The following is a 23,880-nucleotide window of genomic DNA, read 5'->3' on the forward strand; positions in this document are numbered from 1 at the left end:
TTAGGGGAAACGATGGCGCAGCACAGTCTTAAGTCAGAGGTTAGTCGTTGCACAATATCCATCCATGCCTCGGTTTCCTCATGGCTCATGCTCCCTAATTTTTTACCGATGATCGTCTGATGAGACACCGCCTGTGACGTCATCACTTCCGTCGCAGTCTTGAAAAGCGCCTCGCTCTCGCTGCGGGTGTGGTGAAAGTTCTTCAGCAATTTCTCGGTAGCGTCTTGGTCGTGGGTTTGCGTTCGTCCGGCCGGCACCACTTTCCTTTTCACCGCGTCAGCGTAAGAAAAAGGAGCCGGCTGTTTTGACACGCCGCCAGAGCGCTGACTGACACTTGTCGTGGTGACCTTGCTCCCAAACACATCGCAGCTTGAGAAATGCTCTGTGATTGATTTGCTCTCAGAAGGAGCTGATGGATCTGTCCGTACAATTTCCAGCACATTTCCATGAGAGGGGAGGGCCGAGCTGAGTTTTAAGCCCGGCTGCATCTCAAGAGGACTTTGCAGCTTTGCAGTGTCGACTTCCCGTCTGATTGTCAGCGGATCCTCGTGATCGCCTTTCTGCTCATCTACAGAGAATCTCTGCTCGCTTGTTTCAAAAATATTCTTGAGAGTCTGAACGTCAAAAGCTGCCGACGCCCTTTCGGAGTCTTCCTTGTCTTCACTTTCGTTTTGCAACCACTCTGTAAATGCGAGCAACTCTTTGCTGATACCTGTTTTATCTGTTGATTCAAATTTATTGACGAGACCGGACAAGTCCGCTTTGGGCAGATCTTCCTTTTCTTGGATCTTGTCCTCATCGCCGTCCTCCAGCTCTGGGCCCAGTCGTTCAGGTATCGCAATGGGTTCCTTTCGGATATAGGTTTTATTCATTTCAGCCTTTTGGGCCTCCTCGAAGAACTCTTTCTTTTCTTGAAATGAAGCCAATGATAACTCGGAGGTATCTTGCGGGACCTCATTACAAAGCGGCGGTTTGCTATCTGCCTTACTTTGGCTTTCATTTGCATTTGAAGCCTCGGGAGGTTCCCAGGTGTCTTTTTCTACGATGTGCTTTCTAGACGACTCATCGGAGCCGTGAACGGACTCAAGTTTGATTTGCCGATGGAATGAAGCAGGCGTTTCCACGATTTCGGATTTCTTCTCGCATATGAGCTGCGAGGATATTAACGGCGGCGGGGTAACGCCGCGAGACAACTTGGCAGTGGTGTCTTTGAGTCGCGGCAAATTCTCGGCTCGGTCAAACGTCGGGGAGGGTGTGATTCTTGTCAGTTTTGACGTCGGGGTATCGCAGCGGCGCGGTGGAGGTGTCGGGGGTGTGCCGGGCCTTTGGAGCGGTGTCGGCGAGGGAGTGACTCTCTGGGGCGAGTCGGTCCTTCGAATGGATTCGATGGTGATAAATGTGGGCGAGGGAGTTCGGGTTCTTAGAGACGGCGACGGAGCTCGTCGGTCCATTCGTTCTTTCCTGCTTTCAGTTAAGATCTCCTTCTTTAATTGCTTCTGGACTTTTATAGAACCAACGCCGAACTTTTTTTCCTCAGCAACAGATTCCAATCCGTGCTTCTCGTTCGTAACTTTTTGAGCTCGACTCGACTCGGGAACGTCATCCCCCAATTTTTTGTGAGGAACCTCCGGGCTTGCGAGGCAATCTGCAAATGTGCCGAGTTTAGTTTTGGAAACGGTTTGCATTCCCGTGATGTAAGACATTACGCCCGCCACCTGTTGCTTGGGAGATTCCACGATTCCCACTGATGCAGACGTGACCGCTTGATTCTGTTCTGACTCGACTGGCACTTTAATTGGCTTGGCACGACTTTCCTCCAGTGACGCACTCTTCGGAGTAATTGTCACGGCTTTCTTCTTGGGATGACTTTGATGTGCTTTTACTCTCTGGGAGTTGTCATTCTCTTTGCTTTGAACATGCTCTTTGACGACACTTGTGTGAATTTGTAGAGCGGCAGTTGTTTCTTCCGTTTCGTTGATTGTTTCTGTGACGGCCGTCTTTGATTCCAAGTCTTTGATTTGACTTAATTGTGTCGCCGCTTTAGACTTTTTAGATTTCTTTTTCTTCTTTGGTGCTATTTGACCGACACTTACATTGATGGCAAGATCTTCATCTGGGCCGGGGGACACTTTGGTTATCACCTGCTTTGATTCTGTCTTTACCTCTTTTGACTCGGTGGAGTCGTTCGCTTTCACCTGAGTCTTTGTCTCTTCTTCAATCTTGGCTTCAACTTGCTTTTCCTGCTTAGTGCTCTTTTTTACCTTTTGGTTTGTTTTTGGCATTTTCCCAAGAGTTTCTGCTTTTTCGGTGGGTATTTCTGGTTGCTCGTTTCTCTTGGGCTGCGATTCGGATTTCTTTGATTTCTGTTCAATGCTTTCAGTTTTTGCCATTTTAACAAGGCCTCTTGATTTATCCATACCCGTTCCATCGACCATCTTTCTTTCAGATTCCTTTGCGTTTTGATTTTTCACATGTTTCTTCTCACCGGCGATTTTTGCGAAAGTGGTGTCTGTGGTGTGACTTTGGTTCAAAATGACAGCTCGAGTCGACACCTGGGAGGAGACAGAAACTATTTTCTGTTTGGTTGTGTGAGCGGTTTGTCTCACAGCAGTCACTGAAGAGCTCTTTTGAAGCTTAGAAGACTCATTAGAAAGTATTTCCTGCTTGGCAGATGATATTGTGGAGATAATAACCTGCTTGGATGCATCACGTGACGAGGAGGACTCGAAATGAAGCGCCGACTCGGCATTTCCAGCTGCGGTCTGGATGGTTTTTGTTTGGTTGGCATCTTCAGCTGCCTTAATTGAGTCATTCACAAAAGGCGGAGTTGGAGTGGTTGGAGGCGTGTTTTCCTCTTTGTGCTTGCGGTATTTTTCCTCGGCTTTTATTAACGGGGTGTTGAATTTACTTGTTTTGCCTCTTGGAGGAGGAGTGGGGGAAGAAGGTGGGGTGATGCAAACTCTCCTGGAGGGTCGCGGCGATTCTGGTGGCGGCGGTGGCGGGACTTCGATTCTTTTAGATGTTCGTGTTGTGGTTACAGACTGAACTGTTTCCATGTTAGCCTCAAGCTTTGGGACGGGACATAACGGAACTTTGACTTTCTTCACTGTCATCTTTTTGGCCTGGGTTGGTGAGACGGGAACTGGTTGTTTTGGGATCCTTTCCAGGTCTCGCCGTGGTGGTGGTGGTGGTGGTGGTGGTGGTGTTTGTGGTGGTGGTGATGGCGGTGGGAGTAAGTCCAGTTCAACGGTAGCTGGTGGTGGTGGTGGAGGGAGGTGGTCCCCGTCAGAATCCACAAATGGAGGCGGCGGCGTCGGAGGAAGAGGAAGGTCAATGTCTACCACTGGTGGAGGGGGAGGAGGCAAATCGGGTTCGGCCACTTGTCGTTTAGGAAAGTACACATCTGTTTTGACTTTTGTTTTATTCAAGCAGATCATTTCTTTTGGCTTCAGGTTGCAGAATTCCGTTTTTAATGTTTTGATGCCGTGACTTTGTGTGATGGTTTTGTGCTCCACGATGGTTTTGGATTGTGTGCTGTGCCTTTCCGCCGTACACATTGTTTTAGTTTCGGTCGCAACAGATTGATGATCGTCTGAAACTGCGGTTTTGATTTTTTGTACGTTTCTCTGTGTCTCCGCATTTAAATTCTTCACAGGAGGCCTCTGCTTAACTCTGACTCTTCTGTAGGAGCCGGCTTTCCCTTTGGGAGTTTCACGCTGTGCCGTTTCCATAAGTGATTTAATCGTGCCTTTCACATCGCCTTTTATCACTTCCTCTTTCTCCACCAAAGTTTGCTCTTCTTCTTCGGCACTCGGGATTCTTTGAATTCTTTGAGCGGGTGGAGGTTCGGTGAAGAGCTGTATCGTTCCTTTCACATCCCCCTGGACATCTATCTCCTGATGACAGATTTTTTTCTCAGAAGAAGCATCTTGTAGACCTTGCATTGCTGCTTGAATGTCACCTCTGACAATTTCTTCTTTCTCCACCTCAACCACCGTTTGCTTTGCCAACTGAAGAGATCTTAAGGTAGCCTTGACATCTCCAGGAACCAGATCCTCCGTGGTGGCTTCAACTCGAGCGGTTGCAGATTTCTCGAGAGATCTCATGGCTCCTTTAATATTCCCGGGTATAATATCTGGTTTCTCGATCTCCTTGTGACGATGTTGCGCCCTCTCCAGGCATCGCATGGTTTTGGGTATGTTGCCTTTCATGACTTCCTCTTTCTCCACCACGACTCTCTGGTTGACTGATTCTGACAATGATGTCAATGCAGCTTTCAGATCTCCTTTGACAATCTCCTCCTTTTGGAGACCCTCTAATGAGACCGTGGGCTCAGTCATGAAAACCTTTACCGTGTTGTGAACATCACCCGGTATGATATCATCCACGGTTCGCTCGATTTGCGTTTGGTTGCTACTAAGGATGACTTTGGTGCCCTGAATGTCACCTCCGATAATCTTTTCTTTCTCAATAGTCTCGTCTGACGCTTCATCTGGTTCTAAGTGGAGTTGTTTAAGATAACTGAGGGCCCCAGATTCGATGCAGGTGGAATAAAATTTTACGTTCCCCTTCTCGGTTTCATCCACCGTTATCCTCTGTGTCAGATCAGGCTCATCTTGGCTGGAGAGTCTTTGCAGGGCAGTCTTTATATCTCCTCTGACCACGCCCTCTTTTTCCATACTCATCTGATCTTGCTTGTTCAGAAGGGAATAGATTGTCATCCGCACATCGCCTTTCTCATCTTCCTGAATGAGGAGTCCATGTTTGACAGAGCCGCTATCGTTGAAAAGGTTATTTATGGCTTCCCGAATATCTCCTGGTATAATTTCTTCCTTTTCGATATTTTTGTCGCTCTCTTGGTTGAAAAGCTGTCGCACGGTTGAAGTGATATCGCCCCTCTCTTCCGACTCGATGACCACCTGCCGCCCGTGTTGTTCCTGTCTGTTCAGGAGGTTCATCATAATAGTCTGCAAATCCCCTCTGATGACTTCCTCACGTTGAATCTCGGGAGCTTGCTGATTCATCAGATTGTATTTCGCCATCCTAACATCGCCGATTTCATCTGATTCGATGAGTATGCCTTTGGATGTCACCATTTTCTGACTATGAAGTTCTTCTAGAGTTCCCTTGACGTTCTTGCCCAAGATTTCCATCTTCTCCGTTTTCATCTCGTTGAAGTCATCAAAGGGTGTCGTTTCAAAGAGCCACGTCGTTGACTTGACATCTGCTTTGACAATTTCCTCTCGAGCGACGTGCGTCGTCTCGTCGTCTTCGTCGACCTCTTTAATGTGGTCCAAAGGATTTTTCTCAAACAGCCAAACGGAATGCTTGACGTCGCCCTTTTCCACCTCCTCCTTTTTAACCGTCTCGATGAGGTTCTCTGAGCTCAGGCTTCTTATTTTATCAATTGACTGCGTCTCGAATCTCCATCTGGCCGACCTGACGTCGCCCTTTTGTATTTCGCTGATATTGACCGTTCGAACCGACTCCTGCAACATGGCCTCTGATTCAAAGCGGTCTTTATTCATTTTAACATTGCCCCCTTGAATGTCCTCCACCGTCTTCATGAACGTCCTGCTTTCTTCAGATATCCTATCAAGAGGCTGCGTCTCAAACTTCCACTTTGCAGATGTGACGTCTCCTTTCTGCTCGTCCTGCTGCGTGACAGATTTAATGACGTAAACCTCGTCCGAGTCCTTGATGGCGTCCAGAGGTTTGGTTTCAAACAACCACCGAGTTCCGATGACATCTCCGCGTGTTACCTCCTCGCTGGTGACTGTGGTCACTTCATGGTAATGACCCTCCTTGTCCTGGATGGCGTACAGAGGCTGAGTTTCAAAGAGCATGGTGTAATTTTTTACATCGCCCTTCTCTTCATCGTTGCGAGCAATCGTTTCCATCGTGGATAGCTCGGGTTCAGACGCCGATTCCTTGATGCTATCCAAGGAGAAGGTCTCAAAGATGAATCGTCCCTTGTCTACGTCCCCACCGTGTATGTCGGTAACTGTCCGGCTTTTGGATGTTTCTTCTTGGCCGTCATGGATGGCGTCTATGGATTGATTTTCAAAGAGCCATTTGCAGGTGACGACGTTTCCTTTCTGAATATCCTCGCTTTGCACTCTCTTGAGATGTTGCATCATTTCCTCCGATGTCGACGTCATGATATCGGCCGTGCCGTGTTCAAAAATATGCTTCTTCCTCGACACGTCACCTGAGGCAATGTCGATCTCGGTGATGCGCTTGAAAGAATTTCCCTCCTCACCGGAGAGATTCTCGAGTTTTTCGGTCTCAAAGAGAAAACACGCCGTCCGGACATCTTTGCCTTGAATGTCCTCTTGATTGACCGTGCACGTTTTCAAGACAGTTTCCGTCTGGTGGTGGATTGCATCAAGCGCTTGCGTCTCAAAGAGCCACGTGCACGTTTTCACGTCTCCCTTTGGCATTTCTTCAGACTGATTTTCACTATTTATGTCCACTTTTTCATACAGGACGTCCATTGGTTGCGTCTCAAAGAGCCACTTGCAGTTCTTTACGTCTCCTTTCACAATTTCTTGAGTTTCGCTTTGTGTTTCTTCATCTTCGATGTTACTGAAGTACTTGATGGCATCGAGAGGCTGCGTCTCAAAGAGCCATTTGGCGGTTTTAACATCCCCGGATTCGATTTCCTGTTTGGATATCCCTTTAATTATTTGATATTTGTCAATGCTTTCGTCAAATTGGTCGATGGGTCGCGTTTCGAACATCCATTTGTACGTTGTGACATCTCCACTCACAACCTCTTCGTGACGCACTGTTCTTAACTCGTGGAAGTGGCCCGAGCTGTCCTGCATGGCGTACAACAGCCCGGACTCAAAGAGGTTTTTGTTGGACTGCACCGAACCACTCGACACGCCCTCAACCTGGATCTTTTGCGACTCGTCCCTTCTGCTTAAATCGGTGCTCTCAAAGATATGCTTATAATTTGACACGTCCACTTTGTCAATTTCTTCCAAGTCAATTGTTCGGATGACTTCCTTCTTCTCGTCTCGAATCTGTTCCAAAGGCTGGCTTTCGAACCGCCATTTCTGATGTCGAACATCTCCCCTTTCCTCGTCGAGTTCGACCCATCTCTTCAGTTTGCCAACCTCCGCCAGCTCCTTCGCCTCGTTGGTCGGCATCGCCATTTTTTTCAATTTACCGACTTCTGCGAGTTCCTTCGGCTCCTCGGCCGGGGTGGTTTCAAAGTAATGCCTGGTGGATTTCACGTCTCCCGCGATAATTTCCTCTTTTGTCAAGGGGAGGCTATTTGAATCATCTTTCAACATGTCCATTGGCTGAGTCTCAAACACCCAGCAATTCCTGCGAACATCGGCTCTGCAACTCGTACCGTCCTCCTGCGTGAGGTCCTCCTCGATATTGACTGTGCGAGTTATCTCCTTCTTCTCATCGCGTATGTGCTCCAGAGGTTGACTCTCAAAGCGCCACTTTTGATGTCTCACGTCCCCTTTTATGTCTTCGTTCGGCAGTGACTTTTTAAGTTTTCCGACTTCAGGGCAGTTCTTCCTCTCCATTTGAGGGCTGCTTTCAAAGAAGTTTCTTGCCGATCTAACATTACCCCCGATTATTTCTTCAACGCACTGAGTCGTGGCGTTCGAATCATCCTTCAGAGAATCCATCGGTTGGGTTTCAAACACGAGGCAGTGCTTGCGCACATCCGCCCCGACGACTTCTTCGGTTTTTGAGCATTCCAACTCAGTCAGGGAATTCAACGTCTTTATCTCAAACAACCATCGTCCCCAGTCTCCTCTGTTACTGTCCTCCATGGAAAGGCTACACACCAGCTTGAAAGATGAAAGCGGTTTGTTCTCATCAAGAGGTTGAGTATCAAAAAGCCAACGTGAAGCAATTGAACTCTCTAGCTCGGTTTCAATTTTCCGCACCGATTTAATCTCCAGCATCTGACTGGACTGCCCCATGATGAAGCATTGAAACTGAGTGTCAAAGTTGCTCGTTATGGTTTTCTCCTCCTCGTTGATTTCTTCCACGACTGATCTTAAGCTCAGCAGATGGCTTTCGTCCACCGTCTCAGTGTGTCCGAGGCCGTCCATGTACTTATCATCAATCATGTAAATGGTGGCGTTACCATCCTCTTCTGTGAATACCACCTCTTTGGTGAGGTCTTCTTCCTGGTGCATCTTATTCAGACTGTCCATCGTTTGGGTTTCAAACAACCACGCCGCAGCTCGGACGTCTCCCTTGTCAAACTTCTTCCTATACACCATGGAGTCGATCTCACGTGGGCCCAGCTCATCTATCGGCTTGGTCTCGAACATCCACGCCGTGCGCCTCACGTCTTTCCCGAGAATCATCTCTTTCTCTGTCATCTTGTGATTTTCTTCATCTCCATCCAGGGATTCATCCTTGATGGCATCTAGTGGCTTATTTTCAAACATCCAGCGCCTTGCCTGCACATCTCCTGGTAGAATCTCTTCCCATTCGTATTCCTCATCAGTGACATCAGCGTCATCCTCATACAAATACGCTTGACTCGCCCGCTGGTTGTTTACCGTCTCGTTGTATTCGTTGTAGAAGTCCTCTTCGATATTTTTCCTGACGCCGGGATGTATGTGCTTGTACAGACGTTTCAACTCAGACATGCTCCTCTGCTTGATGTAAGCTTCTTTGCTGAGGAGGTTTTTGGCCGAGTTCACTGATCCTTGAGGCTCCTCGGATGAGTATTGAGTGACGGGAATACTTTCGATGATTGGTGACATTTCAAGTAAATCCGGCGGTGGCGGCGGAAGGTAATCAGAGTCGTCTACGGCCGGTGGTGGCGGCGGTGGAAAGTCTTCGTAATCTATCATGGCGTCCGGAGTGTCCTCTGCTGTTTCGACCGCTGACTCTCGGTGCCCCTCATTTGTCACTGTGTTGGTCTGGGTCGCATTGGACGACCACTTTGACCAACTGCTGTCACGTCCAGTCTTATTTAAAGAGCAAAAGTGACATTTGTAGGTAAATTACTGCAACTAATTATTCCATTTCATTAATTACATCTTCAGATAAAGCTTTAATGACATGACACAATCTTAGGTAGCTTTTTTGGAACTTTAGCTTAATCAACCATTCTCATTCTGCTGGATGGTAAAGCAAAATTTGTAAATTAGCATAAAATCAAAGCGATTACCTTAATCGGTTTGTGTGGCGCTGCTTCCTCTATAGTTCTTTCAAAGTGAGCCCTGAGTTCTTTTGTTGTGTACCTTGGAAATTCTTCTTCTGTCCGTTAGCATCGAAACGAGAATAAACTTAAGTTCCAGAAGCTTGGAAGCAATGTTGTGTATAACACACAACGCCTTACCTTCATTTTCATGGATTTTATCATTGCAGTGCAAGTTGTTGACACCGTCTGACACCTATTTAACACAAGAAACAAATATTTAGTCCTCTCTAACCTAAATCATACATTCTTTAGCCACAACACTAACAAATCCAAACTAAATAAAGAACAAATTATTTTGTAAACAGAGGACTCTAAAACTACATACCACTGTTTCTTGGGTGGATAGTAGCTGCTGACTGCCCGCCACCACCTGATGCTCGCCGCTTGACACCGACATCTCTGAGTGGGACATTTCCTGTAAATGTAAAAAAGGAATGGTGGATTTCACATCTACTCACACTACAAGCTGTGACTTTAGCAATATTCACATTTCCTCTCATTTTGCTGATAAAATGCAGAAGCAACAATGTTTTATATTCACATTTGCTGGGATGTGATACATAGGTATTCCCAAACGACAACAAGAATAACAAAAAACATGCCTCATTCATCTGAGCATGCCCTCCTGGTGCTCATGTGATAAGAGTCTGTTCCACATACGCACGCCATGTTGAAAATCAAGCAGGGACGCGATGGTTAATGCGATACAATGTGACTTGTGGAGATAGCGGCGGGATGACAAACAACACGCGGGGCTGCTCATTCATACCGTGCCATAAAAATAATACAAAAACACAACGCTGTAAATGTGTGTTGTTGCAAATGAGGCGAGATGGATCACAAACATCGGTGTTCATTTTTAGAAAATATGGCATATTTTTTGCCAGGCTCACCCATGCATGTTAAAGCATCAGCATTCCTGTCTGCTCAAATGTTTCCCGCTAACTTGATGACAGACATCTTATTCACTTTCATGCATTGGCGGCCATAATTGGCCTCTAATATGTGTACCTGCACACTGCTGTGCTGGAAATGGAACTGGGTTACATGAGATGTGGTCGTTTCCTGGGTTTGAAATTGTTTCCTCGCGTTGGCGAGTCCCCCAGGCATGGAACAGATCTCAGACTCCTCCATGACCTAATGAAGCAGGGGGGGGGGGGGAATATCATTAGTGGAGCTCCACCTCACACGGAGCTTATCTTCAGCCTGCTAATCATGTTGCTAAAGCAGCCGTCTCCAACTTTTTCTGCGCTACGGCCCGGTTTCAAGTCAAGGAATATTTGGATGGCGTGGTAGAAAAAAAAATAAAAACAAAGTCAATGTCGTTAGTGGCTATAATTAGTGGTAAAGTCATTAGTTCATCTAAAACAAGCCGGTCACATTTGGCTAATGGGAGACTTGAATCATTCTTTTTTAGTATTTTCCTTAAGAGCTACTCTTGTTTCCTTCCTATTTATATTTGCTCGTCTATTTGTACCGCCGCTGACTCTGACCCGCCGACTCACTCGCCACTGAGTGACCGTCACCACCTCCACGAATACAGCATGACAACATCAGCAATAAAAAGGTGACAATGCCCACAGAATTGTTGCGCAGCTATCTTGCGACCGTCAAGACCGCGCACAACAATAACAAGAACTTTACTTTCACTTTAACGGTGGCTGCATGATGCAAGCACAAAGTACCCTGCTCGGGATGGTGTTGTTGCCCACTCGCTGGGTGACAGTAGATTGGTACATGGTGGCCCTAGTATGGCTCAGTGCTTGGTTCTTCTTCTGGTTAGAATGTTACAGGAGGTCCTGCTCGGCTTCAAGGCGTGCTGCCAGCAGCTGAAGACACAAAGCCAAGGAATTTGTTTGTTGTTGTTGTGATAGTCCCACAGACAGGGAATATAATTTAGTCATGCAGACACAAACAATGATGAGTGGTACCTTACAATATCTTCTACTTTTACTGTAATTTTAGATGTTTTTCAGAGAAGATAAAGAATATATGCGTGTGAAGATCCTTATATTATATAGCAATGTGTTGTGTTTAAATACTCAAACCACAATTTTCTAGGCTAACCGTGAGCATGTCGATGACATTTTGCATTGTTTGCAATCAGGCTTTGCTAGGGCTAAGTTACTATAAGTTTTTTTTAAATACGCAACAGGTAATTCATTTTGTTTTATGTTCATTTTGAGAGTAAAGCTAAACTGAAAAAAGCATTCAACACCTCAAGGCCTCATTTTTGACGAATCATTCAATAGCTGCCTAACTGCTGCTCATTTTGAAGTGATTTGAAATGATCAAGTCATAAGTCATGTGACTCCGCGGCTGACGGTATAATTTACTTTGGACATTGGCAGTATTATTATTCATTGCAGCCAGGATAATATAATTAGAAGTAGACAACGTGGAATAGTAGAGATTTTTAAATTAAGTGTATTGTGCCAGATAACATCAAATTCTCAAAGTTCCATCACATCAACAGACAATCAAAACCACTGGTGCATTGAACCAGTGCGCCATTTGAAGCCTTTTTTGTTGAATTAATTAACGTCTTAGGTCATTAATGATTTGCGGTTTAATTATGTGAGATCTGCCTTAGAGAAATGTACTATGTTGTATAAACCTAATTATTGAGTTCAACTAAGTTAAAAAGTACATGGCTACAAAACACAAATACCAGATCAAGGTTTTGAGGGGGATGCACTGTATAAATAGAAACCGTTAAATGTGATAGCAGAGAGTAAAATTTAAAGCCCAAAAAGTCCAAGGCTATCTCATGACATGTTATGCTGTACGGCAAGCTCAAATAACAAGAAAGTGAAGTAATCTAGGCGCCTTACGAAAATAAATGTGGCCTATTTTAAACGCAACCATGAAGGGCCATGTTGGTTTTATGGAAGCGGTGAGGTCAGCGTGTTCCATGCTGAAAATCGCATTGATAAACACGCCTTTGATTAGAAATGACTCCACTGTACTAGCCATTTCATGGCTTGTCAATTTTCTTCTCAGTAGCGCACCGCAACACCTGCAGTACTGCAGAGCTCTGTCCATTTGGAAGCAAAATAAATCACTTCTCAGCTTGAGGCGGCGTTTCAAATTGCCGAGTTAATTTTCTGTATCGTCGCTGTTTATTTCCCTGCAGGTCAAACATTTATAATTTCCAACTAACATGGTGACAAATTCACATACGGTGAAATCCAATTCATTCATAACCTACCAGGTAAAAAAATAGAAGGTCTATAAAAAAAAAAAAAAGCGCTCCACAGGTAGAATCCCACACAAATGGCCACTGCACCCCCAGCCAGCAGGGTCGTTCCAAATAAAAACAAATCCCAGTCGGCGTTGGAGACCAGCTCCAGCAGTGCGTCCACCTCTCTAAGACCAATGGCGGGTGACAGCTGATTTTATTTTGGAACCTCCGCCCACTCCCAAAACATGGACCTGCTTGGATTTTTTTGGAGCCTCCCCTTGAAAAGAAAAAGGAATTTCCCCTACAGATGCTATGAAGCAGCCATTAAGCAGGTCACCTTAGTTTTAGGGTGAAACAAATACAAAATTAGATTATGATTTGTTAAAGTGCCACAGTATAGTGTCAACCGCTTAGGAGGTCTTACTCAATGTCAGATTTTTTAATTTTTTTGCAATAAGTATCGGTGGGTGGTATCGGCTGCCTGTAAGAGTACCCGATACCGGAAAATAAGGCCAGCATCGGCCCGATATTGATACCTGATATCAGCCCATCCTTAAAAATAACAGTGACGTAATCAAAAACCAAATAAGTCAGATTACAAAAAATAATGTACCGATTCGATTTGGTCCGATTAAATCAAAACCGTTTTTCCGATTCAAACCGGTTTTCATAACACCCCGAATGAATTGACGCTGCCTAAACATAAAGCCTACCAATCGGCTGAAATGAAGCAGTATTATTTTCATAATTGCAGCCTTTGCAATTTGAAAATTTCATTCCGCTACATTGTGACGTTAATTTGACGTCCATTAATTGTGGAGCCCTAATCACGGCCCCACCTTGCATGGCATGCAGCAGCTGTTAGAGTCTGTCATGATACGCCAAATTGCATCTTCCCGCCAATAATCGCAAAATCCATTATGACGGTTCCCGCGCCGCGCAACATGGACGCCTGCCAGTCGTCAATTCAGGTGTTGCTAAATGGCGTCGCGCTGCGCGGTGGGTCTCAAATGCGGCCGATGATGTAATGTAACGTTAAAGCCAGCGAGGCGTAGGGGGCCCGTAAATCTGACACCAGACACCTTCGAGTGTTGAGTGTGTGGCAGCTCATCTTGTTCGGTCCAGACGGAGACGTTGGCGCCTGCCTGCCTCGGGTATCTTGTAAAGGCAAAACTAATGTTCGTGTCTGCCAGGCATTTGAACACGCCCGGTGAGAGGATCCGCAAATCTTTCAATGGCCCACCTGTTTTATAGAAATATTCAACATGGGCATATCAGACTCTGATGGAGCAGTTTTTCGAAGGCTTTTTTTTTCTCCAGCGCAAAAAAATATTAGCATAAATATGGTGGGGGATGACAAACCCCGTCTGAATTTAAAGAGAACGAGAGGTGACGCCGAGTTGGCTGCGTTCACTCCCACAATGGCGCAAACGCTCATTCCTAACGAAGGGTGTCTATGAAAATACCAAAAGGAAGAAAACTCCAGCACTCTGTCCGAGGAACGAAAATAGGGCCCCATAACGAAGATTTATATCACGGCATTCAAGGCAGCCAAAGACACTTTTGTCGCCGACGTGAATTTTTCACGGCTCGTCCGTGATTATTTTAACTGTGATGAAAAAGGCAAAGTCAGTTCTCCTGACATTTAGAATTATATGCAGATTTCCTTGGCCATTTAAAGTATTTACAAAAGGGTGATTTAAAGGGAGGCTAAAAATCATTAACTTGTAGGCTTATCTTCTTTTCATGATGACCCTGATTTACGCAGTTTGCACAGAACCATTCGCTGTAGCGCAGTCAAGTTCGGCCGTGAGGCAAACGCACACACAAAACTATTATTTCTTTAGATTACTTGAGTGGTGACCTTGTGAAGTTTTTGACGATATGAGCAATGTGAGTGGCCCTGCTCAGCGTGCTTTAAGGCGATTCACGCTCCAACTGAGAATACGGGTCAAATGACACACAACTGCAATCTTGCAAACACTTTTTTGGCTATTATGGCGCCGTATGATAATGGAACAAAGCAGCACTTCATTTTTCGTTATTGTGAATGTTTTGATTGTAAAATTCAAAATTTTAATAATTTTCTGGATTTGAATTTTGGGTTCAGCCTTCTTATGTGGACTTTTCATGGTCTCCAGCATCCCAAAAAACAATCCATGTTAGTCCTCAAAACAAAGTATTAATAAGGAAGTAACCACTGCCATATAAATCCCCGACATTTTATTGCGGCTATAAAACCAAAACTCACTCGACTGCAAAATGACAAAAATGAAGTAGTTCTAAGTGGCTCAATTACTTAACATACATGGAGAGTACATAAGATTCTGAACATGATTAAAATTGTTTGGTTGTTATGTGTGACCAGTGGACAAAACTTGCATGGAGCTAAAGCAGTGAATAAATTGTCTACGTTTGTGTAGCTTCAGCTTTGGCGGCTTTGGCTCTCAGCCCTCCAACTAAATACCCAAACATAAGTGTTTGCTGGAGAGACTTCAAGTGCGAATGAGTCAATTGTGGCCTCTCTTACTTACTCAGCCTGCTGCCGTTAATATCTGTGAGCTCTTTGTCACGTCGCTTGATTAAATAGAAAAGACGCCACAGCACACTAACATCTCAATTCAGACGATTTCCAGATTCCAATTTCATAATTTGTATTGTCGATTCAAATCATTTTTGGGGAATTTCAAAAGTACAATCTGCTTTCCTCACGATGCACTGTGCAGACTTGGCATCACTTCCGCCCCAGTGAGCACTGCATGCGCCCCACCGACAGATGCGCCATGAGACGCATGTCAATGAGCCAGCTCTCTTCCAGATGACACCAAAAGTGAGACAGCGCGTCAAAGCCTCCATTCAATCCGGAACACAATATTCACAATTATTCACCTTTATCTGAGCCCGCACTTATCATTGAGATATTTTGAACAGCCAACTGAGCTTTAATTAATTAAAGGATAATGAGGCTTTCTGACCCCCCCAAAAAAAAAAAAAAAGTGCTGCACTTTCATCCAAGCATTTGGAAAATTAATTTCCTCTTTGGATCGTGTGGAGCGCAGGACTAAAAGTCATTGGAACTGAAGATCAGAAAGAATGATGGCGAGGATGAGCTGCAAAAAGTGACGCTTGTGTGTGTGTGTGTGTGTGTGTGTGGTGCACTTCTACAACACGATGACGTCACACATCTTTCTGCCATGTAAGCTAGCTCTCATCAGCTTTTATAACCCCAAACTGTTGCAATATAAAACGAGCATGACGGGAAGCTATTTGTTCATTATCTTCAAGGCTTTTATCTTTGACAAGCTGCGTAATGTCGACGACAGTAATTATTGTCATGCAGATTGAATCCAGACAACTGCAGTTGTCCAAAAAAAAAAAAAAAAAAAATCTAAACAAAGACAAATGGATAATAGAGGACCATTATGACGGCGAGGCTAATGATGATGTTGCGGCAGAATAAAAAAAAGGTCCTAACCCACAAATTGGATCATTTGGACTTGTTAGTGAACTCATTCAAATGTACAGTTGTGGGTTCATCAACATCTTTACATCCAGCTCATCATCCATTTTTGTTTTGTTTATTTATTGTTTAATTAAAAAAACATGTATGGACAAAGAAATAAGTAAGATCATTAAAAAAAAATACTGTTTACTATTATAATTTATGTAAATGCTCTTTGGTCGTCAAAAAGTTAGCTTGACAAAGTTAGCTGACACTCAAGGGCTCTAAAACTTTTTAAACTTTTTTAATGGGATTTAATTAATTTATGGAATTAAAAAATCCTACAGTTGCACTTTTGATGCTAAAAGTGATTAGAAAAATGTGAAGTCATGGCAGTATCTGCTTACAAACTTCCCTATCAAATTTTGACCCTTAAAATCTTGCTTGAGAGGAAATGCAGGGACAAGTGCGCCATGTCCACACACACACACGCCACTAAATCAACGCTCAGTGATGTCACCTCTCTAATGCTTGCGCGCTAAGCTTTGAACCAGCTCCCGCTTTCGGCAACGGCACATCTGCTTCCTACGCACAATTACATTAGCGATGCAAATAGGCCCAAATTTGAAACTTTTATTGCCTCGTTACGACCGGCTCTCCCGAATAAAGCAAAATCTTTGCATCTAAAGAGACGCCAGGCCCAACAAATCGGCCATTTATGTTGTGGACCTCAAAAGTGTTGCAAATTGTATTTCTTCTTAACTTAAATGCAGTCTGGTGTCTCTGTCTGAACACTCGGGGGCATTATTTGAAAGGAGTACTAAGAGACAAAGAAGAAATGTTTTTACGATAGAAACAGATTAACCTTTGTGTGGATATCTATTTTCGTTCAGACATGATGAAATGTTTGTATGACATAATGAAATTTTGTCTGACTTTCCTTTGATTGGTATTGTGAAGAACCTTGTGCTTGAATGACTAAATGACGTTGGAAGAAGTAAGCCAATGTATCCATGGTAACGAGGTGTGCGAGCGCTCTACAATTCTAGTGTGAAAACTGAAAATTAATCACATGTCAGAAAGAGTGGGAAAAAAATACAGGCTGGCATGTATATTTCATTAGACTGATTTGATTTTGCACACACAAGATGATTATCTTCTTCTCAACTTTTATCCAAGCCTAATTGGAAATATATTTATGAAGAGTATAGTATACTTCCCTCAATTTATTTGTGGTGGCATTTTACACATTCTACTTGGTGAAGACAGGCAGAATATGAATGTAAAAAAAAAAAAGAAAACTAAATTGGACAGCAAAAAGAACAAGTAGCAAAGAGCACAAGAACAACAGCAGAGGACAGCGACAAGAATGCAACTAAAGACTGTGCTGAGCAGTTAATCATGGCAGACACAGTTGGGAGAACACAAAGGTGCCTAATTGGCTGACACAAGGCAAACTAACAAGGGCGGCCGGATGCATGCTAGCTAGCTGGATGTTGAATTCAAGAAAGAAGTCGGAAATTGCTGAGCCGTGATTAAGAATAGTGCACTGGAACAAAAGTTCCATTTATCTATCCATCCATCCATTCAGTGACCAGATGGGACTGTAACATTGATAGCGGCTCCTTCCATCTGTCAGAGTGGTTTGCATAAACAGCGAGTTCCCATGGACAAACTCATCGTCATACCCGGCCGAGGGTGACAGACTTTTAAAAAAATGATAGTGGACGAGGTCTTTGGAAGAAATTTCCGACCTTTTTTTTCTCCAAGATTAATCCCTGTTTCCTCTGTATGCTATTGTAGAGGTCAAGGTCAAAGTTTCTATTGAAACATCACATTCGGTGACCTCTGAGCCTCTCTAGCTCACCTGACGAAAAACTGAATGACAGCTAGGTGACAGTTATACGAGGCTGGAGCTGATTGCAACCAGGCCAGTTCTCCATCAACCGCTATCGCTATCTGACGTTTTCCTTCACCGCAACCCGAGTGGCCTACATTTTGGAGCAGGATAAGCGCAATGCGTGCCAAAAGGCCTTCTGAGAAACAATAGCCTAGCAAAACACCAACATCGGTGGCAACAGGGAATATATTTAGCAGCTGGCCGCGCTATGACATAGTCGTGCCTGACACTTAATATCGGCACCAAAAGACACCACGGACACGCGCGAGAAATCCAAAAATAAATGTCTCAAGTGACAAAAGAAGGAGCCCCATGACTTAAAGTAGGCTGACCCACTTTGCATTTGGATACCCTGTGGTGGGTGGGATGGAATAAATAGATGCTAGTTGACTTGGACGTCATGTACAAGTTGCGTGTTTTCAACAAGTGAATGATTCACGGCAACGGGAGTAACGTTGGGATTGTAATTGTAAAATGCCTAATGGCCACCTGTGGGACTTGACAACTATTTCCCAGTCAGAAGTCAAACGTCTATTTATCCGCCATTGTTCCATTCTGGTCCTTGCTGCGTGTGTCAAGCCACTTGACGCCTTGTCAGCTTCTGTGTTGGTTGTTGCAAACATGTCACCGCCACCTTTAAGCCTCGTTTGTTAATGAGCACACATCAACCAATTTTGTTTTTTTTAAAGAGTCTTATGTGATCAAACCAAACATAGAGAATAACATTTGTGTATTCAAAACAACCTCACATAGCTTATCCAATCAGTTTGCTCGCCTAATGCTAACGCTACATAGCATCTATGCTACTGGGATTTATCCCTTTTATCAACAGACTGAACACAAATGAGTCATGTAGTTTTTATCTTCTGCGTAGAGTGACTAATATTAGTGCTGTACTGATGAGCTAAGAGGAGCCGAGTAGTCTGACTTATGCTGCCCCCAGGTGGCAAAGGCGGGAACACCAGAAGAACAGAACAATTGCCAGTTGATGCAGTGTGATAAAACAATCTTGCTTCTTTTTAATCATACTTAATTATGCCATTGCTGTATGATACTAACATTATGGAGTGCTATTTTTCCTCATTACCACACATTAGATTAGCTTTGTTTTTGTTCTAACCTTCCTCTCAAATGGGTTACCCACTGGAAGACACTGAGAGTCCTAGACTGGGTACCAAAGAAAGTCCTTGGAAAAACAGATTCATCGGCTTTATCGGAATTACAAGGGTTTTCTTGGAGATGGCAGATCTCCGGTGTAATTATAGCACTAAAGTGTTTCATAAAGGTGAGTAATTTTGGTTTTCTGGCATAAAGACGCGGTAATTGTAGCATATAAATGTGTGGAAGGCTGCCGTACATTGTTTTAAGAAAGGTTGTTGAAGGTTGCAATAGACAGTACACTTGACTCCTCATTGTCTCATCTACATATTTTGCTCTTCGCTTTAATGACTTTTTGCGGTACGCTTTCTTTTAATTTCACTGTTGATGCAGCTGTAAAGCATTTTTTTTTATTGAACATACAATGGCAATGTATTTTTCAACACTGACTGAAGAGGACTCAAAAAAGGTTCACATTTTTTTTCTCTTCTTTTCGTAACTACCAGTAGAGCAATAGTGATTTATTTTCAACAAAAACTCTTTATTATACTGGAGCGGATATGATGCAAAATGTATCATGCTTAATTAATCTCTGCTGCCGCGAGGGGGCCTTGCAATGTAAGCATATTAAATCACAGGTCACACAGGCTGCAGAACCAGTTGAGATTAATAACGGAGTCGGGGGTTGCCGAGCATTAATGAATGTTTTTATTAATGTTGGATTAGCGTCGTGTTTGTTTGGATTGAAAATATTTGTCGATTTGTATCCCCTCTCATTAGAATTGTTGCTTGTTGGATTTAAGATGGTGGTACTTGGGGAGCTCAGTATTTTTTGAGGCGGTATTCAGTCTATAAAATAAAAATATTATTCTCGGTTGAGCGTTTGATTCTTTTTGTATGATGTGTGCCATCTTGTGGCGAAATTTAGTTAGCGCAGTGTTTTAATGACTTGGCAAAAAGACATTCAATGACAGTCAGGTGTCACTAATTCCTCCCCCGTTAAATGACTCTTGGCTCTTAAAGACTTTCCTGGACACATCATTCGGCATCAAATGAAGCACACACTGAGGGAGATGGAGTGATTACAATCACAGTGCACGAGAGAGCTGTACAAAGCCTTCTGTGTCTCATGCTAAAGAATGGGAATACAAATGAGCCTCATCCAGCCTGATGAAACAGTAATTCAGCCGGCGTCATGAGGCCCCCGCATGCTTTTACACTCCGGCTTTCATTATTTATGTAACACAGCATTCGCTGGCTGCAACGTGCAGAGGTGCGCGAGGTGTCAGTCCAGGATGCTGCTATGCCTCGTGGCCCATTTGACCTTCATGCTGATTTTTACATGCTGAGAAATGATTGACTGCTGTGCACAAGCTCATTTGTAAATGCTGTCATGGTTACGCTATCGCCCCACCCCCACTGGAATTATGACATACTGGTTCAGTCAAGCATTGATAATCATACATTTGTGTCCTCCTGGATTTTAGTTGTATTACTTTTTTTCATATTGCAGTCATTAGAGATACAAAAATACATTTGGATGGCAAACTACTAGACTGCGTATGGACTAATCTGTTGAGTAGCTTTGCCGCCATCTTGTGGCATCTCTGTGACGAGGAGGAGCCTTATTTGGAGAAAAGCAGTGCTTTGGCACCATCTTTATGGCATGTATGGACAAATATGAACCTTTCAGCTGGAGTCAAGCACTTGGGGATTTTTTTAAATGTAAAAATAATGTATTAATATAATAACTTGGGTGCTTGTTTAATTATTAGCATGTCCATTCATTTTATTGGGGATAATGTATTTTATATACAGTCAAAACATCCAAGAAAACATATTGTTGAATTGATCATGGGTCAGCCATATTTAGAGACAGACAACTACTCAGACATACTACATCCTCATCATGGTCATTGAGTGGGAACTGAACCCCGGCTGTCATCACGGAGGTCAGTCTTGTGAGCCGGACTGCACCGATGGTGACTTCAGCAGCCAATTATCAAAGTCAAAGTCAAAGTCAGCTTTATTGTCAATTTCTCCACATGCCAAAGACACACAAAGAAACCGAAATTTCGTTCCCCCCTATCCCACGGTGACAAGACATGGCTCACAACAGACAAACAAACACAACAAATAAATAAATAAATAAGAGGAGCAAAAAAAAAAGGAGCAAGTGCGCGTACAGCAGACATTCCCGAAAATAGCGCAACAGTGCCGCACGCTACGCAGAAGGGGGTAGCGAGTTCAGGGCCCTAACAGCCTGGAGAAAGAAGCTGTTGGCGAGTCTGGTGGTGCGGGAGCGCAGGCTCCTGTACCTCTTCCCAGAGGGCAGAAGGTCAAACAAAGAGTGAGCCGGGTGACTCACATCTCTGGCAATCGAGGTTGCCTTGCAGGTGAGATGGGAGGTGTAAATGTCCTTCAGGGAGGGGAGCGAAGCACCAATAATCTTACCAGCCGTATTCACTATGCGCTGCAGGGCCTTCAAGTTCTGTTCAGTGCAGTTACCACCCCAGACAGCGATGCAACTGGTGAGGACGCTCTCAATGGTGCCACGGTAGAATGTAGACAGGACTGCCTGAGGAGCACATGCACGCCTGAGTTTCCGCAGGAAGTACAGGCGGCGCTGAGCTTTCTTTGCCAGTGACGAGGTGTTTGCGGACCAGGAGAGGTCCTCACTGATGTGCACCCCCAGGAACTTGGTGCAGCTCACCCTCTCCACCACAGCACCGTCGATGATCAGCGGCAGGTGTGTTGTGTGACCCTTCCGGAAGTCAACAATGATTTCCTTGGTCTTATTGACGTTCAGCAGGAGGTTGTTGTCCCTGCACCACGTGGTCAGAAGGTCAACTTCCGACCTGTACCGAGTCTCGTCGCCCTTCGTGATGAGACCCACCAGAGTCGTGTCGTCAGCAAACTTCACTATGCGGTTGTCGCTGTAGGTCGCAGTGCAGTCATGCGTCAGCAGGGTGAAGAGCAATGGACTGAGCACGCAGCCCTGGGGGGCCCCCGTGCTCAGCGTGATGCTTGCGGAGATTTTGTCGCCAACACGCACCACCTGAGGCCTCTGACAGAGGAAGTCCAGTAGCCAGTTGCAGAGGGAGGTACTGAGGCCCAGCTCGTCGAGTTTGCAGATGAGTCGCTGCGGCACAATGGTGTTGAAGGCAGAGCTGAAGTCCACAAACAGCAACCTCACATATGAGTCCTTTCTCTCCAGGTGGGTGAGGGCCGAGTGGAGGGCAGAGCAGATGGCATCCTCAGAGGACCGCTTGGCACGGTACGCAAACTGGAAAGGGTCAATGGTGGGGGGGAGAACGGACTTGATGTGCTCCATGACAAGCCGCTCAAAGCACTTCATGATGATGGGCGTCAGTGCCACGGGGCGGTAGTCATTGAAGCAGGACGGTGCAGGTTTCTTCGGCACAGGAACGATGGTGGCAGCCTTGAAACACGAGGGGACGATGGCCTGCTGCAGGGAAATGTTAAAGATGTCCATGAAGACACCCGACAGCTCCCCAGCGCAGTCCTTCAGCGCTCGACCCGGGATGTTGTCAGGGCCAGCCGCCTTACGGGTGTCAATAGCGGCAAGCGCCCTCCTCACACCGTCGGCAGAGAGGCGAAGGGGCTGCTCGTGTGGGGGGGGAGTGGTCTTCAGCGGGCAAGTGCTGTTCTGGGCGTCGAAGCGAGCAAAGAAGCGGTTCAGATCGTTCAGCAGACGGACGTCGCCCTCACAGCTCCTCGGCGCGGGCTTGTAGTCCGTGATGGTCTGAATGCCCCGCCAAAGGCTACGTGCGTCCTTGCTGTCCTTGAAGTGGGTGGAGACCTTGCACGAGAACGCCTTCTTCGCTTCTTTGATGCCTCGGGACAGGTCGGCCCTCGCTGTCCTCAAGCCAGCCTCATCCCTCGCTCTGAAAGCCTTGTCCCTGGCCCTCAACAGTCTGAGGACAGCCCCCGTCAGCCACGGCTTCCAGTTCGCGCGAGTGACGATGGATTTCGAGCAAGTCACATCATCGATGCACTTCGTGATGTAAGAGGTAACAGAGTCAGTATACTCCTCTATGTCCGTCCAATCGTTGTAGGTGGCTGCCTGCCTAAACAAGTCCCAGTCAGTGGTGTCGAAGCAGTCACGAAGTGCATCGGAGGCACCCTCAGGCCACACCCGAACCCGCCTCCGAACCGGCCTGGATGCCTTTACCAATTGTCTGTATGCGGGCAAAAGCAAAACGGTGAGATAGTCAGAAAGCCCCAGATGGGGGAGGGGGGTGGCTTTGAAAGCTCCCTTTTGCGCCGAGTAGACTAGGTCCAGGAAGCTGTCTCCACGTGTCGGAAAAGTAACATGCTGGTGAAGCCTCGGGAAAACAGACTTCAGGTTGGCATGATTGAAGTCTCCAGCGAAGATGGTGAAACCGTCAGGGTGCGCTGTTTGCTGTTCACTGACAGCCTGGTACAGTTCACCAAGCGCCGCGATCCTGTCGCCTTCGATGTTGGAAGGCGGGATGTATACCGCGACTAGCAGAATCGCGGTAAATTCCCTCGGCAGATAAAAACCTTTGTTTGATTGTCAAAGAGGAACACATAATGTATGTGTTTTGCGGTGGGGGCCATGCTAATGTGGCCGCTTGAGTAGTAGTTAGTAGTTAGTCACTTTGCAATGATTTACTACCACCATCTACAGGACTAGAATGGAACAGTATCACTTAGCATATTTTTTTTTTTTATTGTCCCCCAATCGCTCGGGAATTCTGGCAATCCATTCATCCATTCTCTAATTTCACGCCAATTTGAAACATTTTATTGCCATTAAAGTAAAAGTCAAATGTATTACGACTGAACTCGTGTTAAACAATCTGAGGCCTATGTAAGATAGCGTGTCTAGTTCTGTTTAAAACATGACCGGAGAATAGGAGAGAGTACAACTGCACTGCTTGAATTTTCACAACACAGATTTGCTGAACACCAGGCGACACCTTTCCTGCTACATTTAGTCACATGAGCATTATATGGCACGTGTAGCGTAGCCAAGATGCCCCATTTCATTTTGACGTCTCACTAACATCTAC

General features: G+C 45.2%; 1 protein-coding gene across 2 annotated transcripts in view; it reads right to left on the reverse strand.

Annotated features, from left to right (window-relative positions):
* The window catches only part of xirp2b (xin actin binding repeat containing 2b), a 41,465-nt gene that overhangs the window by 653 nt on the left and 16,932 nt on the right, over window positions 1-23,880 (reverse strand). The window contains exons 1-7 of one of the 2 annotated variants that reach the window (XM_088382681.1): window positions 12,408-12,550; window positions 10,882-11,025; window positions 10,208-10,333; window positions 9,522-9,611; window positions 9,335-9,389; window positions 9,164-9,252; window positions 107-8,960 (exon numbers count right to left, since the gene is read on the reverse strand). In XM_088382681.1, coding sequence (XP_088238807.1) covers window positions 107-8,960; window positions 9,164-9,252; window positions 9,335-9,389; window positions 9,522-9,611; window positions 10,208-10,333; window positions 10,882-10,935 — 9,268 coding nt within the window. In that variant the 5' untranslated portion in view covers window positions 10,936-11,025; window positions 12,408-12,550. Of the gene's footprint in view, window positions 1-106; window positions 8,961-9,163; window positions 9,253-9,334; window positions 9,390-9,521; window positions 9,612-10,207; window positions 10,334-10,881; window positions 11,026-12,407; window positions 12,551-23,880 lie in introns of those variants that run through there. The other variant, XM_088382680.1, reaches the window with a different exon arrangement.

Source organism: Syngnathus floridae, chromosome 8 (genome assembly GCF_059516105.1).
Source record: "Syngnathus floridae isolate MCC-2025c chromosome 8, RoL_Sflo_1.0, whole genome shotgun sequence".
NCBI classification, from domain to species: Eukaryota; Metazoa; Chordata; class Actinopteri; order Syngnathiformes; family Syngnathidae; genus Syngnathus; species Syngnathus floridae.